The following is an 18,084-nucleotide window of genomic DNA, read 5'->3' as shown; positions in this document are numbered from 1 at the left end:
GGGGCTGCACCCCCTCAAGGGAGCCCCTTACCTCCGCTTCGCCCTCCTCGGCCCCGCCAGCTCCGCGCCCCGGAACCGCCAAGCCCTGACCAGGGGGGCGCGGGCGCCCACCACCATTAGGGAAAGGGAGGGGAGGGGAGGGGCGGGGAGGAGCCGAGCCGCAGCCGCAGCACCGCCCCTCAGCTGTTGCTGGCCAGGCCCTGCGCGCCCGTCGCCAATTTGCCGCCGCGCGGCGCCGCCCGGCCCCCGATATAAGGCGGCGCGGGAAGGGAGGGAGCTGTCGCGCCCGTGGTGGCGTCGGTGGGTGTGCGGGAGTTCGAGGAGCGCGGTGGGGCCGTGACAGAGGGTGAGCGCGGGGGGCGCGGCGGGATCGATCCCGGCGCGAGGGCGGGGGGAGGCCCGGCTGGGTGCCGTGCGAGGCCCGAGAGCTCGAGTCGGGGGGCGGGCTCGGCGCGCCGCGAGGCGGGGAAGGGTCCCGTGCTGGGGCGGCGGCCGGAGCCTCGGGAACAGCGGAGGGGCCCTGAGTGCCCTTCCCGGGCGGGGCCGCTCTTTGTTTCTTCGGCGGCGGGCCCCGCTCCGGCCCGGTTTCGCTCCCGAGGGGCTCCCCCGGCGGGGCCCGGCCTGGGCGGCGGCTGTGCCCCGTCCTCACGAGCGGCGCTCGCCGCCCGCCCCGGGGCTCAGCCCCCCTCTCCCGGCGCGGTTGCTGCAGTCACAAGGCGATGCCTCACGGCCCGGCGGCGGCAGCGCGGGGTGGGCGCCGGCCGCGCCGCCGCCAGCCGAGCTCCGAGCGGCTCGTCCCCGCCCGCCCAGCGCCGCAAGGCTTACTGCGGGGAGCTGGGTACCTGCTACAGGGTAAGCCCAGACGGGCCGTTATGGTGGCAGTCCTGGGAGTTCACGGTAACATGAGTTGTTAAAAACGAATCGTGTTCCTTCCTCCGAGCATCCGCAGTGTGCTGCCCTTTCTCGTGTTCTTCCTTTTCCTGACATGAATGCGGGTGTAGATACCGGTCAGTAGACGTTGCTTTTGAATAGACCTAAAGAACTCCAAACAACTTGAAAGACTCTTGCCTTGATTAGCAGGTAGGTGATTAGCACGGATCTCCCCTCCGTGACTGCCTGTACCAGAAGCTAATGGCTAGATGTCATTATGTAACTATGGAGAGCCAAGAGCAAAAGGGACTTGGGATGTGGAGTGTCTGGAGACCAGCCCGAGCCCTCTCCACGGGGGAGGAGTGAGGAGGAAGACTTGCCAGACAAGATCCAAAACCAGTGTGACCTTCACATTTCTAATAAGGTGATTCTGAAGCTCTGAGTAGAGCTAGAACTCCTAGCTTGAGCTCTTGAGCTACTTGGTGCAGGTATATGACAGACTTTTGGGGTACGTGCAGTCTGAAGATTTGAACTGAGTATAAAAAATGCTTGAATATCTGAAATAGATGGGTGCTATTTAGCTGCTGTTAGACAAAGCCATTGAAAAAAAAAAACACACCCAAGCGATGCATTTGGAGAACTACCTTGAATGTGTAAATAGGAAAAGGTTTTTTTAATCAGTGAACTTAATGTTATCATCTCAGCAATTTTTCTAATATATCAAGAATTAAGCTATGCTACCGGACATACACAACGTGTTACTTCTGATAACTGAATGTCAGAAGTGACCCTGTTTATCTTATAGGGAGAGACCTCTTATTAGAGCTCCATGTGGATGTGCCACTGACAAATACAAATCTAGAGTGACAGATGCTCTGCCAGCCATGCAGTTGCCTCTGAAGTAAACAGTCGTAACACTAGAAACCTGCTTTTAGTTTCTGCATAAGCTGGCTGACTTGCCTGACTGGCAGTTACAGAATAAACCTACTCCACTTGCTGTGCTACTGAGAAGGTCTGTCTGCTCTTGAAATCCTGTTGCTGTGTCTGGGAAACTTCATAGACTGCTGTTCTCTTCATCTTACTGTCTTCTGTAAATTATTAATTTCTGTGTGGCTTAACTTGGCCTAGAGCTTTAAAAGCGAATCTTGATTAAGTGTAAGGTGCTGCTACACCTCATGTGGAAACTAACTGCTGTTCCAGTCAATGCTGTTAGGTATTGGTTTTTGTTGTTGTGCTTCTAATAGCTGCTTGAATGCTAAGTTGTTGGAAGACTGTCCATAACTAATGAACCACAGAAAAGCCTTTTTAAACTGCCTTCCCTGCTCTTCTATTCCTCATCACAAATATAGTAAGGATTGGGAGGAGAAGACTTGCACTGAAGGCTTCTACTAAATGGCTCCCTGCTTCTAAAATAGCCTCTGGCCAATCCTAGTTTGTGCAAGGTAACTTGGCTTTATCAGAAAGAGGTGGCATTAACTGGACTTCACTAACAGTGCTCTTGTTGCTTGTTTTTTTGGAAGTGGTGGAGTCTGAGCACTCCTGTATTGTAAAGGTGTAACTCTTTATGGCTGGGTAGTGTGGATGCTGTGTGCATTTGTGTGCCAGCAGAAGAATTACAGCTTTGATTTCCCTGAGGGTTTTTCCCTTATCTTCCATTGGCAATAAGGATGCTCTTGTCATGAATATGCAGCATTCCTCAAAAGTTATCTTACTGGCATATACAGGAAAAAGCATTTTTCACAGTTAGTAGCATGTAGTGCAAGCTGCTGTTACTTTGTCTCTAAGTCTTAATATGGAGGCTTTTTAACTAAGTAATTACTAAATCCTTTTTTTTTTTAATTAAGCTGAAGGTCACTCTGGTAGTTTTATTCTCATTTCCTTTGCTCTGCCCCATTCAACTTACTGTAGGTGAAGTACTGTAATAGGAAGTATACCTCCTGCCTTCTTCCACCCCAATGAAACACAAAGCCCAAAGACTTCATACTTGCACCTTCAACGTAACTGCTTGAGTACTTTGGTATATCTGTGAACTACAATAGATTTGCTTTTGAAGCCTCTTTGTATAGCTTTGGCTTCTATGGTAGCAGTATTTCTTTTCAGAAACATGCCTGCAGGCATTAACAATAACGAACTTAGCAGCAGAATGCCTATAATAATGAAAAACTTGGTTTAGACACTAGTGCCAGCGTTGCATTGAATTTGTTCCCCTAGCAGCCTTCTGCAATTTAAACTGCCTTTCTGTTTGTCGTTTACTTACAGCTTCTGAATTGGATAATGAAACTTCACAAGTGAACTTCTGAGTAGAAGCTGATATTAGGCCAAAAAGAAAAGCAGCAGTTATTTATAGAAAAATGGCTTATAGCTGTTTTCACTGATTGCTCTAAGAACTGAGATAGGCTATTTGCAGTTCCCACCAGTGAATCTGACTAATCTTGCTAATGAGTAAATGTGCTTAGATGCTTGCTTTGATGGCAAGTGTGGTGGGAAGGGATATAGCATTAAAAGTGCTACCAAGTATATATGGATGGTGTTAGCAATCCCTTTGAAGATCAAGAATTAACAGCTTTTAATATACTACAGTAAAAGTGATAAATGAACTCAGGGCTGCTCCTGATATGCTCATGGGCTTTTTTAGCTCAGCTATGCTTTAAGAGAAAAGTGAGCCTGAAAGCTACTTCTAATCTCATTTGTAGATCCCCTTAAATTGATCTAGAATGCAGTATTTCTCCCATCAAGAAGTGGACTCTGAAGAAAGCTTAAGCTTAATTTCAATCATTTGTTGGTGGAAAGAGTACTGAGGTTGGAGTTCTGCATCTAGAGAATAACCCAGAAACCACAGGCCTCTGCTAGTTCTTACTAGTGTAGTTACAACAGCAAATGTACTGTGCTAAGGATAGAATTAAGGCTGCAGGAGAGCTTTAGCTCTAGGTATACAGTGACCTAAAGCCAGAAAAATAGCAGCATGAGCTACCAACAACATGGTAGCTCTCAGTGCCAGAACACTGCAGGTGTTTGAAACAAAACTATCCAAAGCTAATAAAATAACAATACCACCACCCTAGTTACTATCATGCACCATTAACCAGCTGTTTGTGCCATTTTAAGTCTGTACAGATGCTTAATACCTGACTTTATATAGAGTGCTGGCTCCAGCATCCCTGAGGGGGAAGAAGAGGATATTCCTGCAGAAGGAATGCCTTCTACACTTTATCTCATTGAGAAGTGGAGTTGAAGTGTTTTGAGAAAGTGACCTTGAATTTTATCTAGTTGTCATTTTCCTAGAAGGCAAATGTCTGTGGAGTGATCTTGCCAAATATACATAGGCTTGTGTTCTCCCACAGCTCTTAGCAGTAACTATGGTATGGTCCAAAGATGTGAGAAGCTTTCCAAATAGAAGCTAGAAAGGGCTTCTTGATGCAACCTGATTATATTGACAGTATTAATGTGAGATCACCTTTTCTGTGCCTAGAGAAAGGGAATTTACTGGGCAGTATATCCACAGGAAGTTGTGCTCTTCTCTGTTCCAAAGTTCAAACTGATGCAGATCCTTTGAATTTTTAATCAAATCAAAAAGCATTCTGAAGTTTAAAAGTGAAAACCTAGAGATTTGGCCAAGAAGAATCTTTAAGAGGAATCTGTAAGTTGCTGTGTTCCACTCAAATTTGGACTGGAAATTCCTTAATAAGGATAAATGGGTCTTGTGCATCCTGGAAGTCCTAGTCCCCCGTCTCTAACACTTTCTGCCTTGCCATATTAAAGCAAAATCACCCGAGAGACAGGAGAGCCTAACCCAGCTAAAAGTGACTTTCTAGTGTAAACAGAGTGAGCATTCGTGTATAACATCCTACCTGAAGGACAGGTCCTGCAACTTTCTGTTCTGTTTATATCTACTACTGTAAACATCTGATTTGTCTTAAAGACCTCTTCTAGTTGGGGATAATAAATACTAATGGCCCTGTTGACTGGAAGGATGAATCTGGTAATATTCTTCATTGTGTGTAAAATTAGGAGTAAGGCTTCTACAAGAAAATATGATCTCCTAGTTGTGAAATCTATCCTTTTGTAAAGAATTTATGTTAACTGTATTCCAGAAGGAGTTATCATGACTAAGCTGAGTTGACTTGCTAGAGCAGAGGATAAAGAAACAAAGCTGTCATATCCAAAGCAATCACTATGTTCTTCCTGGCCAGCTCTGCACCTTGAAACTCTCTACCTATGCTCCTGACTGGCATCTGCTGTAGAACTTCATAGATTCTAGAAACATCACCTGTGTGGGAGTTGCCAGTGACTGAAATCACCCACTCAGTCATGGAATGCATGTGGGCCTGCAAGGTTCTTCCCAGTGCCTGCTGAGAAAAAGACTGATGGAGAATTTGGTCTGATCTTTGTGTAGTTTAACATCAGGATTTTTCCAGAAGGTGGAAGTAGGGGTTGCGTTGCCTCACAACTTCAAGCAAGCAGTAGCAGTGTCATTAAGCAATAATTGTGCTGTTAAACAGAAGTGTCCAAAAACAATAAATAAGAACTAAGGAATTACTATGCAGCTCTTCACACAGGGACAGCAATAAATGCCTGTTTCATAACTCCACTGAACTGCTCCTGTTTTTGCTTTGTTCAGAAAAAGCACCTTCCCAAACAGTGGACTTCTTGGCCCAGCTGTACTGCTTAGGATTCCAAAAGAAATGGGAAGGGCAAGAGCTCAGTGTGTAACCTGGTAAGACGAAGCCTTGTCTCAAGACAGAGGTCTGCACCCTTACAGAGCCTGTTTCTTCCTGAGTAGGAACTTACAGACCTGCCTGTGTTTTCCAGGTCAAATGGAGACCATTGCAGTCTGCAGCTGTTAAAGGGGGAAGGAGAAATATACTATTTATATATATTTATATTATCCTGGTGATACAGAGGACACTGATGTGGAAAGTTTCACACCTTATACAGCTGATGCTCTCTACTTGCTTCAAGCCTGGCAGAGGGGTAGCATTTGCAATGCTAGTTTCCAGTATTAAAAGCTATTTTTTAGGTGACAGTAAGTGTTCTTCTAATGTAAGGTTATGTGCTGCACCAAACTGCTGTAAAGAAACAGTGCTAGTAAGTTGTAATTGCTGCTAACAATTGTGCAAGCTGTGGCAGAGGGCTAATGTGGACATGCAGTGCCTGCATGAGAAGCAAGGTAAACTGTCTTTTAAGCTGATGCTGTCCTGTTGTGGCTAGATCAAACAGTGCTGCAGTTCAGACATGCCCTCAGGAAAACGAGCTACATGAAAGTCACTCTTAATCACCCTCAGCTGATCACCCTGTGTTGAGTAAGCACTGCAGAAGCAAGATCATGGCAAAAATCATACACCTCCTCAGCTGCAGTGGGCACAGACTTCTGCTGAGGGTGTGTGGTGTGGTTCGTTTTGTTTTTCTTACTTGGGCAAAATTGGGTCTGCAGGACTTGGCTGGCTCTGTCAAGTGCACTACAAGCTACTGGTTGCAGTGCTGGAAATGTGGCCAGAGCGTGTGCAAGTTAGTTCTGTGACACTGGACCCTAATGACACTCATGCTGAACTTTTATTTAAAGGATGCGTCCTTGCTGAAATGGCTATGTGGCAGCATGCATGGGCCTGCTATTCTATGAGATGTTAGGGAATAGAACTCCAGCTTGAGTTCTGCTGATAAAGGTACTGCACTGCAGTTGCCTTGACTCTTTCATATTGAAATGCTGGAGAGAATTAAAGTGCAGTGGATATCACTTGCAATAACCTAATGGCCTGGCTCAGGGTCAGTTAAGACTGACTACTCCTGAGAAGACTCCTGAGTCTGCAACAAGGATGGTGAGGAAGAGCCTTTCCTGGAAAGGTATGTGGCCCTCAGACTGCCACTTATGGCAGCCAGAAGATGCTCCTGTTATTCCATTGCCAGTCAGCAGTCACACGTCAGCTGAAATGCAGACGTTGTTGCTTTGCACTTGCAGCTGACAGTACAGCCACAAGGGACTGTATCTATTGTACCTGAAATTGTAGTATTGAGCCCTAGCCCAATTCCTATAGCAGTACAGAGGTAAGACACGTTCCTGGGTAGGACTGGCTCTGGTCTCTACTCTCTGGTCTTCTTAAAGGACTAGGGTAGTAGGAAAGAAAAGTAATTAAGGAATGACTTCGTCTTATGTCTGACTTTGAAGCAGAGGAACTCAAAGCTACGAACTTTGTGAACAGTAACTTTGAAATTTAAGGCAAAGCTCACATTAACTCTTTAAATAGTGGTGTGAATTTGGGAGTGAAGTGGCAAAAGACATTCCTTATACATTTTTGTCCTGCCAAAACTCTGCAGCAGACTAAGGAAGCCTTGGAGTTCCTCTGCTCTCCTATTTTCCTGCCTGCTGCCTCTGTTGCAATTTCAGCTGCAGTCCTAACACACTACCTGACTCTCGTGGCTTGAAAGCCACTAAGAGGAGCAGAAGCTTAAAATAAGGATCTTGCCCCTGTGTTTTGTTAGTCTTCAATAAATCTAGCTCTACCTGCTGCTTAGAAAGATGCATGTAAAGCAACATCTACTGGGTTTTTTTTTTTTAATCAGCTCATTGAATAACCAATTATTAGGTAGTCAACCCTTCTAAACAGACTAGTGTTATGGACAGAATGTGCAGGGTTTGGCTGGGGTAAGAGTTGATTCTCTTCAAAGTAGCTAGTATGAGGCTATGTTCTGGATTTTTGCTGATAAGTGTTGATAATACAGGGATGTTCAGATGTTCATCAGTGGCCTGACTCTTGGGTAGTAATGCATTAACATTGCAGTTACCTTTGCAATTAGCTTACCAGCCCTGGAACTCTTGATATGTAAGAAGGATGTTTGCAAAATACATTTTTTAAAGGGTCAGGTTTCTCACTCAAATGTACTATTCCCATAAGATTCCTTTAGGAAAACTAAAGGGAGCTGAGTTGCTACCTTCTTATGGATTTGAGAGCTCACCCATGATTTAGCATTTGTATTAAACAGCCTTAAATCTATATACCTTCCATACAATCCTCTATGAGTTTGTCTTGTCTCCTAACAAAAATCGTTACCTTTTAGGAGGCTGACCATGTGCTATCTGGACAAGCATATCAAGAGTTGAAGCAAGTTTAGCTTTCATTTCCCTTAGTTTGATGTTGAAACTTCCATCTTCAAAAGCAGCTTGAAGATGCAGCTTAAAATGAGTAAGAACTGTAGGAGTGTGAGAAGCTCAAAGCACTGAAAGCAAGAGGGTCATGTGCCATTGTGAAGGTTACCAACCATGAATATACTGTTGCTGACTATGGTAAAGCTGCACAACTTCATTAAGTGTCTTTTTTCCACTGCAGGCATTTGAAGATGCAGCAAGCCTGACAGTGACAACAGAAGAATCTGTTCAGAGAAGCTGAACAACCTGAAATATCAATCATGTCTATTATGGATCACAGCCCCACCACTGGAGTGGTGACTGTTATTGTTATTTTGATTGCTATTGCAGCTCTCGGTGCCTTGATTCTGGGCTGCTGGTGTTACCTGCGTCTGCAGAGGATCAGCCAGTCTGAAGATGAGGAGAGCATTGTGGGTGAAGGGGAGACTAAAGAGCCCTTTCTCCTGGTACAGTACTCTGCTAAAGGACCTTGTGTAGAGAGGAAAGCTAAGTTAACTCCAAATGGCACAGAAGTACATAGCTAACTTGGAGTAACACATGTATATGGACTATGGTCATGATGTGTGTAACCAGCAGAAGAATCTCTGTACTGTGAAGAACCTGGTCACATGGATGCTACTCATCAGAAAACACCTGATGAGGATTAAATAAGCTTTTTGCAACTGCACGCACTGAGAAGTTGCACTTTGCATCAACTGTGTATCCTAATTTCTCTATGACAGGAGCTGACTCACCTGGTGTAATGTCCATTGCCGGCAATGGATAAAGGGATATATTGGTGTGAAGAGACTACTAGCATTTTTTGTTACTTGAATGTTTAGCTGAGCCTATTTTGATGGAGCTACTACTGTAATGTGAACAACTTTACAACTGTGAACTGTAAATAGGCTGCCAGAAGCTTTTTGCTTTGTGTTCCACAGCATATGGGAATAATATGACACAACTGTACATAACACATAAGGTGACTCTTGAACCACAACCGTAGATGGCATTCCAGACCTTCAAAACCAAATCTGCAGTGAAAACCTGCTTCTGCTACTAACAAGTGCACAGCCATAAAGTCACAACTCCTGCTCTTAACAGTTCACTGGACTGATGCAGAATGCTTTCTGTGAAAAAAAGGTATAAGCCTTCAGTAACACGTTGAGGGAGGAAACGGGAGCTCCAAGAAAGGAAGTGACTTCCTTTAGTTGCAGTTAGGTAGGTCAAGCTCTTGGCTGCTAGAACTGAGTTCTCTAACTATGTAGCTACTGCAAGGAAGCTGCCATTTTGATGGATTCTAACCTGGGAACTAATGATGGATACTGAACCCTTAGGGGGGTGATCCAGAAGGCTTCCAGGAGTTTGAAATGGCAGTAGAGCAGGCTTTTCTTTTCTGTAGGTCTGCATGCTGAAATGGCTGAAGTGGTTTCTTATTAAAACTGGCATAAGTGCAACTAGAATGAATTTTTTGTAGAATCCCTGTTTGTGTACTTAGCAGTTAGGGTATACGTTAACAGCCTGTTATAAAAAGGCATTTTAGTCTACAGGCAAACAGTCAACTGTAGGATTCAGTTCATGTATCTTGTAGATATCTTGTAATAGTACAGTTAAATCAAGAGAGTTAAGTTTCAGCCTTTCCTACAAAAACAAATGTTAAGGGAAGGAAGATTGCTGGTCAGTTTGGAAAAGTTTTTAACTAGCAGAGGGAAAGTCCTTCCAATAAGGACATCCCTTCTATTTCCTGCTCTGTGCTATAGTTCAGCTATAGGAACTGTAAGAAGAAGTGTGAAGTACTGAGTTCTGGACCTCAAAGGTTTGGGGCAAAGACAGGGGACAAAGGGGAGGAGAAGGAACAACACTGAGCCACCAATGGCAGCTTGCATATTCTAAAACTTTTAGGGTAGGCATACATGCTTTGAGGCCACTGTTTTCTATGACTTCATATGTAGCTTTCCTTTGCCTGAAATTTGTAAACACTTGATTGCCTAGGAGGAAAAAAGCTACTGTCAATCTGTTCCCTGAGATAAGTTACAAATAATGAAGTCCAAGTTCTTCAGCTCTATAGGAACCATTAGACTCGCTGCTTGTACTGTACCTGTGGAACAGCTAAGGAACATAGGCCTAGCAAGCTTGCTTGATAGCTGTAACTATATGCAAGACAATAATGGCCTCAACAAAGAGTCTTGTCCCTTCCTTCTACAGTAAGATGCTGACTTTACTGCTACATTTGTCCCTTTTTTTAATTGAAGTCTGTAATTTTAAGCAAAATTAATGCTGTCATGTAGCAAAAGGATCCTGCTCTTGCCTCTTGAGTACCATATAGGGTGAACCTGATAAAGGGCTGTTCTTACCCTGGCACATGCTTTTTTTAAAAGATACTAGTCTCATGACTTGCATGTATAGCCAGACCCATACACTTAAACTGCTGTGTATTAGACCTCTTACAAATCAAGGAGAGAAGGATTCATTCAGTAAGACTTTCTTTAGTTTTTCAGTAGAGAACAGTTCACACATGGCTCTTGCAGCTTTCAAGACAGTCAGAACTGGTATACAAAAGTGATACAAAGTGCTGAAGTTCTAGAACAGAATAGTTGATGACTTTGTCCATTCCAGTTTACTGATTACACAGAAGTATCTCTATTTTAATTCAGCAAAGAGAATGCAGTGTAAAGGGTAAACTTCAGAAATCATGGAAAAGTATAAATCAAAGGTCTAATAGCTCTCCTAGCAGCTGTAAGAGAAAGCCAGTGAAAAATAACTGGTCCTTAGTCAGAGGTGCTTCACACTGCTGCCCCTAAAAATCAGCATCTTTAACTTAAATGGATAGGTGTTTGCAAGTTAGTGCAATAGTAAAGTGCAGAAAGTGTTTTTCTTTCTCCTCTTCTCTTTAGATGTAGGTATCTAATAAGTTGTTCAAGTATACAAAAATATTCCATTTGATTTTTCTTTTTCTAGATCATGTGGGGGGAAAGAAGTCCTTATTTACAATGAATTTCAATAAAATTTGCATAAATACCTACCCAATACTGCATCACTTGACTTTGTGTAAGCAATTATTCTGTCCTGTTTCCACTACTGTGCTCTGTCTCTATGGTATCAATGTTATCAATCTTTTTTTCCTCTAGTGTAGCAGTAACTGTTGAAACTGATACATCACTATCTTCAGAAAGCATTTGCTCTGACTGAAGGGATTCTTTAATTTCATCTTTGCTGTGTAGCTTTCCTTCCCTTGATGCCACCAGGATTCTCAGTAAAGTGTTCTCTTTAAGGAGGTTTTCTGATGCATCAGCTAATTCTTGAAGTTTTTCAGCCATTTCTAATAATTCTTGATTCTTCTGGTCATATGTGGCCTGTAATTGCTCACTGTGGAGCTGCAGAGTCTTGTGTTGCTTTTCCAGTGTGTGTTTTTGCTGCTGTAGTCTATGTTCCTCTCTCCTAGCTTCAGAAAGCTGTGCTTCAAGCTGGTCGTGGGCCTGATGAAGGGCACTGATTTCTGATCTTAGTTTCTGAATTTCTCTCTCTAAGTGGGAGATGTGTCCTTGCTGTAGAATTGTCTCTTTATGTAGGCATTCTTTGGTACAGGGCTCTGATGAAGAAAAACTTGAGTGATGTAAAAGAAATTTAAGGAGATTAGGAAGGTTAACTGAAAAGTCTTCGGGGAACTTCACACTCTGTTCCTTCCTAGAACGACATAATCAGTTAATATTAAAACACTCGGAGAGGTAAGCAATAATAATTTTATCTAAGCATCTGCTGTTCAACTCCAACCTGACATCTTGTTTTTAAAATCAAGAATGGTTAATATAGCAGCTAGGAAAAACCAAAGCACACAGTATTTTTTTCTGATTAACCCTTTTACCTGTATTCCAGTGCTGTAAGCATCTTTGCACTGGATTGGTATTTGTCTGAGAGCAAAACTTTGACAAATTTCAGGAAACAAATTTTACTCAAGAAAAAAAAAAAGTATCCTGGTTATGAGCTTGAAGCTCATATGGTAGCATCACTGTTACGTGAGTGTGAGCAAAGCATACTTATATTAACATTTTTTAGGATGTAATTTAAGTGTTCCTAATTCCACATGAAATGTTAGGAGATAAGTAAGTCCAGATGTATAAAGCTATCTGATGGGAAATTATTTTGAGCCTATACATGTTATCCTGGAAGAAGTAGCTTAATGTGTTCCAACATCAGAAGGGTACTGCAAGGAGCAGAAAAGTACAGTTTGTTTTTAAACAGTCACTTCAGTCAGTAACAAGGCCTTTTTGCTGTGAAAAATCAACTCTTTTTACTTACTCCTCTTACTTCTTTGTCTTTATGTCACTGAGGTGGTCAGGGAAGCAAGCCAAACAAGTTTTTTGGTTTCTTTTTTTTCTGAAGCTCATTATGTGACTGAATACTAAGCTGAGCATGTGAAGAGTTAGGCCCATTGTTTGTTTCAACAGCATAAACTGGTACTCTTAACCTAACAAGAAGAGTCCAGCCTGTTTGAAGATAGCCAAGTAACAAATTTCTCCCACAAGACTACTGACCATCAAAAGACACTCACAACCCCCAGCTGTGTCAAATGTTAAAATTATTGCCCTTTCTGAACCCTGTGCATACTTCTGTCATAAAACACAGGAGGCTAAACTGCCCTGTAAAGACTAGACAGGAACAAAATCTTAACCTTCTCTTTCTGAACCAGATACATCTTCAGCCTTCACTCAGTGTGTTCCAAGCAAAACACGAGTCTGCTGCCTACTGTTACAGTAGAGCTACTTCATGTATGTTTAGCGGGGAAGCTAGCTAATAGTTCATCACTTTCTATTGTCTTTAGGCTTTGCTACTCAGAAGCATATTCTCACTTTCATTAGAAAGCCATCAAAACAGAGGAGAAAAGCTTTGTGTACTTCCCCTTAGTTGCCAATTCATAACCAGATTAATGGTATGTAGCATATATTCCGACTAGATTAATTACACAAGTCAGGATTAACCCAAACAAAAATTATTCCAAAGCAAGAAGCCAGATTCAAGTATAATGCCTAATGCTTCAAGAGTTTACCACTGCTTCTTCGTCTACAACACACATCATGGACAACTCCTCTGTCCCCTCCCACGTGACATCATGTTTCTGAATTGCTTACACTGTGCATCCAGAGCAGGGGAGTTATTCACTTACCTATTACAATTGCCTCAAAAATGCTTTCTGTGAAATCCAACTCTTTAGCATATTGTATATAAACATACACTGATCTCATTTACTGAGATCTGAATTGTATTTCAGGTAGAAGACAGGTACCATATTTTCTCAACAATTTAAGAACTTCAGCCAGTTAAGGCTCCTATTCATTACAATTAAGCTATTTCTGGAAGCGTAAGCAACATCATTATTTTTCTTTCCCTGCAGACTTCTGGGGATAGACCAAGTTGCTCTTGTAATTACCATCAGCAGTTTCTCAGCTGACAATCAGCTCTCATCCAAGTTTAATGAATCGTGACATGATTAGGTAAAAAATAGTCTACACTAAGACAAAACTGACTCATTATACAGAGGTAAAATTTTACTACATCATCATCCATTCTTATTGATCAAAACCAGAATGTATCAGAAAAGCTAAAAGGCTATTTAAAATATTAACAGCATGCGGTAGAAAAATTCAGAACACTTAATTTGCAAAAATTGCCTCATAAGGCAAATGCATAAGGAGCTGCAAAGAAAACACTTAATATTTTAGATACTTTGTATCTAAAATTAATATATGACTACTTTAGTAGTGCTACTGATACTACAAATACTATCAAAGCCTCATTTTCTTGATTACCTAGATGCAGCAAAATATCAAACATGCAGAATAAGAAAAGGAGAGAAAACAATGACTAGAGGTAAGGTGCCTTTATGAAATCAATTGGAACATACAAAACCAGTCTTACTGGAACTATTAAGTCTGTCGCTCCAGAGACAGCCTAGAGCTGCTTTATAAAACAGACTAAGGCAAAGTGAGTATCTATGAAAAGAAACAGGGAACACTGAACTCTGCAGTAACACAGGGAAGACAGCAAGTATTAGAGGAAGCTTCATTTACCATTCAATTATTTTACTGCTCTAAAACTTGCTTGAGCTATAACTGAAGAAAAACCTTTTCATCATGTGATACACGCCACTCACTCTGTCCCGGAGAAGGCAAACTAGATCCTTGTTTGAAAGCGGGAGGGAAAGTCACTTGACTCAAGTTTCCAAATAGTATGTTGGGGCCCATCCACTATAACAATGGTCTTGAAACAACAATATTTGGAAATCGGTTTCTAACTTTTTCCAGCCCTAAAATTAATCACATTAGTATTCCAGTTGTTCTTAATATGGTTAGATCTAGATCATCTTCAGCTTATGCCACCTGACCTAACGGTGTAGAAGAACAGCATACCACTACTACTTGTCTCAACTGTCAACAGCACCTCATGAAACCTGTGGCTCATCTCAACTAAAACTGAGACTACTCATCTTTAAAGGAGAGAGTCCTCTGCTTGTAGCCACTCAAGCCAGCCAAAAGTAATGGACCATGCAAATGAGAGATGAAGAGTCGGAATGCTGGAAAATGCGCAAAACCAAGACCCAGTGGAATCTGCAGAACTTGACAGGTAACTGGATTGGGGTACTGGCACCAAAGACTTCAGCTTTTAGTAAGCAGGGGATGAAGGCAGCACTGCCTTTATGTAGACAGGTCCACACCTTGGAAGTGTACTCCAGCTGAGTTCCTGATTAACCCAGGGAACAGAAAAGGACTGGAACTGAGCTGGAGGAATGTGGCAGAGGAAGCCTGATCCGAGGCCGATTTGCAAGGCTGACTGCAAAAATTAGGGGAGACTGAGTTGGAAGCTGGGGTGACTCAGAATTTATATAAATGACATTATTTCTGTACTGAATTAAATCCATGTCTGTTGCGGGGTTTGTTTTTTTTTTTGTTGGATTTTTTTTATTTATTTAGAATATGCATGAAGTAAGAAGGCATATATGGAAATTAATTACATGTTTGGCTTTTTTCTCTACAAAGACACGTAACCAGATAATTATTATAACTTAGTAAAATGAAAGTTAAAAACCCGCAGGGAAAATAATTACATTACCTCTTATGAGGAAAAAATAAAATGGTTGGGAGACGGTCTGTCATAAATTCCCATGGAAGGTCATTTCGAGTGATATCAATCCTGTTCAGAAAAGACACACTGATGACGAGAACAGGCAGATGAACAATCTGTATTTTCTTGTAAAGCGCCATTTTAGGAATTAGGAAGAAATAACTGCAAATATCTGTGAAAATAAGTCTAAATGTGTTATGTCAAAAATCTGTTGTGCATGTGAGTCAGCAGAAATAATTACCGATGTTCAAGATGATGAATCTCAGTTTAACAAATACGTGTGGGGTTTTTTTCCTAGAAAAAAAGTACCATATTCCAGCTGCTCTCACTCGGCAATTAAATTGCACAGTCGCTCATTAGGTACACGTTCCCTATGTACACACCTTCCTTCTCTGAAACAGACCAGCCGAAGTTTCAACAGGAGACTGAAGCTTTTTCTATTCATTAATTTGTTCCTTAAGTACAACTCTGTGAACATTTTCCCCTCAAGCACTTTTGGGAGTAAATTACTTTGCTGCTTCCAAGGACAAGCACATTCTTACAGGCACAATTTTTTTCTACAGCTCTATGTAGAAAGGAACACAAGATTTTGTGAATGAAACACTTGTTCAATTGCTTTTTATGTTTTTCTCTGCATTTTTAGTTTTTTTTTGACTACAAATAAAATTCTTATTAATTACAATGATGTTATTACAGAAAAAAACCATAGACAATCACATCAGTAATACTGCAATAAAAATAAGGGAGCAAATGAGAGAACTTCAAAGTCAGGAAAGAGAACAGGTGTAGATTTGAGAGCAGCATTACATCTGTGGGAATAAAGCTGCAATTACAAACAGGTGATGTTTGTAATACAGATTTTTAACTGAATTTTTTTTCCTGTACATCTCATGCTGCCTCCTGGAGTAAGTTCAGTCAGAATGACACAAGGACACAGTTAGACCCAATGTTGTAAGACTTGATGTATTATCAAATAAATTAACAACGTTTGGTTTGCACTGAAACATTAAAAACTCTGGAAACACCAAAACAAAAACATGTCATCTTATAAATATAGATGTATGTGTCTATAAACTGCTTTTGGCTAGGATAGAGTTAATTTTCTTCATAGTAGCTTGTATGGCGCTGTTTTAGATTTGTGATTAAAACAGTGCTGATAACATAGGAATGCTGTGGTTATGGCTGAACAGCGCTTCCACAGCATCAAGGCTTTCGCTTCTCGCTCTGCCCCTGCAGTGGATGCACTGGGGGGGGACGCCACCAGGCCTACGACCTGAACTAACCGAAGAGCTATGCCATACCACAGAACAAGCTCAGCAATAAAGGGAAAAGAAAGGGGGTTTTGGGCAGTTAGCCATCTGTTACTGGGGAACAGTCTGGGCATCAGCCTGTCCACAGGAGGTTGTGAGTGACTGCCTTTGCATCACTTGTTTTGCTTTCTTCATTCTCCTTCCATTTATCCTTCAATTATTAAATGATTTTGTTTGGTTTTATCTTGACCTCCAAGTTTTCTTGGTTTTATTCTTCCTTTCCCCTTCCTCCATCCCAGCTGCAAGGTTAATTGTACTGTTTAAAAATTCATTTTAATTAAACTGCATAACTACTGCAGTGAGATTGAAAACCATCAAATTTATATGAAAGACAACAAAATAATGCATTCAAAGAGAAATTAAGCAGATGACATTCACATCTACTGTTGCAAGACTGTAGGGAGACAAAAAGTAATTATTTTCTAGGCTGATGACCTCAATGAACTTACATTAGAATATTCTAGAGAGATGAAATTAGAATCTTTTTTACCTTGCCACAGTGAAATTATCTGGAGGCAAAAGCCGAGCAAGTTGAATAAAGATGTGATTAAGAGAAGCACAGAATCCACACCACTGTGCATAATAGAGCAGCAAGACATTCTGGAAAATGAAATGGAGAGGAGTTTCATTATCTATTGTAGTTAACCTGCAGTAAAGAAGGACTACTCTTCACAACATCTAAAACTTGGAACACTTAAAATGTGAAAAAAAACTATATCCTAATGTTAATAAATTTTATTATAAGCTATTTACTGATGCCCTCTGCCTACAGAGTTAACACACAAAAGCTCTTGAGGAATTCTCTTTCCATAAAGACAAAATGAAGATTTATTTATTTAGATTATTTAGTTTAGGGTCATTCCCTTTAAGTGAAAACACACCAAACTTTACATTTCCCACGATTCTTTAGCAATCTTACATTCCTATCTATCTAACAGTGACTGTACACTGTTGGGCGGAGGTGGGTGCCGGGGGGGCAGAGTGGAGATGATGTCTAGACTTCTGCTTCTTGCCTCTAGGAGCTAGGGCTGCTGGAAGGTAATTAATGGAGATGCACACATTCACTGCAGACCTGAGAGACAATGGATATTAATCCTTGCTATCACATCTTTAAGAATCAAAGTAATTCAACCGCTATTCAGAATGACATCTTATGTAAAGCAATTTCATGGCATGCAATTGGAAAGCTTTCACCTGCGAGAGTTTTGGGATTTTTTGCTGTGTACTTCCAAATAATACCTTATGTTTAAAACTCTCTATTTTTTTTCCCCCATTATATCTACTTTGCAATAAGTTTGGGTTTTTTTTTAAATCTAATACGTAGGAAAAAAAAGTTGTATTTATTTCCTTTGAGGTATAAAACAGAAATCAGAATATCCTTCAATGTTACCTCAAACCTTATGTATTTAGCATAAGCTCCTGCTACCGTGAAAGAAAGGAAAAGGAAAAACCAAGTCATGGACACTTTTTGCAAGAAAAGTTTTCAGTAATGAGGTGTACCTTTTCACTCAAAAACACGGTATCATGAAAGGTGTTAGTAGTCACTTCAGTGATTACACGCTGTTCATGAAAATGGACTGAAGGGTCATCAACAAGATGCCTTTTCAAGGGACTGTAGAGAATACTGAAATTTTTTATGAAGTTCTCTGAAATAAAATTGATACATAACAA

The 18,084-nt window shown here is 41.4% G+C and overlaps 2 protein-coding genes across 4 annotated transcripts in view; one reads left to right on the top strand and one right to left on the bottom strand.

Annotated features, from left to right (window-relative positions):
* Window positions 1–228: 228 nt before the first annotated feature.
* On the top strand, window positions 229–11,014 carry SNN (stannin). Its single transcript, XM_086759963.1, has 2 exons — window positions 229–346; window positions 8,190–11,014. The coding sequence occupies exon 2, from the start codon at window positions 8,269–8,271 to the stop codon at window positions 8,530–8,532; it is 264 nt and encodes an 87-aa protein (XP_086616089.1). The 5' UTR covers window positions 229–346; window positions 8,190–8,268; the 3' UTR covers window positions 8,533–11,014.
* The window catches only part of TXNDC11 (thioredoxin domain containing 11), a 30,560-nt gene continuing 22,933 nt past the window's right edge, over window positions 10,458–18,084 (bottom strand). For all 3 annotated transcript variants that reach the window (XM_086759962.1, XM_086759960.1, XM_086759961.1), the window contains 4 exons: window positions 17,914–18,059; window positions 16,904–17,013; window positions 15,092–15,172; window positions 10,458–11,671 (listed from right to left, as the gene is read on the bottom strand). In XM_086759962.1, the coding sequence (XP_086616088.1) occupies window positions 11,044–11,671; window positions 15,092–15,172; window positions 16,904–17,013; window positions 17,914–18,059 (965 nt within the window). In that variant the 3' untranslated portion in view covers window positions 10,458–11,043. The remainder of the gene's footprint in view (window positions 11,672–15,091; window positions 15,173–16,903; window positions 17,014–17,913; window positions 18,060–18,084) is intronic.

Source organism: Chlamydotis macqueenii, chromosome 15 (genome assembly GCF_036417535.1).
Source record: "Chlamydotis macqueenii isolate bChlMac1 chromosome 15, bChlMac1.mat, whole genome shotgun sequence".
In the NCBI taxonomy this organism is placed as follows: Eukaryota; Metazoa; Chordata; class Aves; order Otidiformes; family Otididae; genus Chlamydotis; species Chlamydotis macqueenii.
This window is presented reverse-complemented; position numbering and strand designations above follow the sequence as displayed.

What these genes read in the sequence shown, in the direction of transcription:
- SNN (XM_086759963.1), top strand. Translation starts at nt 8,269, where the DNA reads ATGTCTATTATGGATCACAGCCCCACCACTGGAGTGGTGACTGTTATT.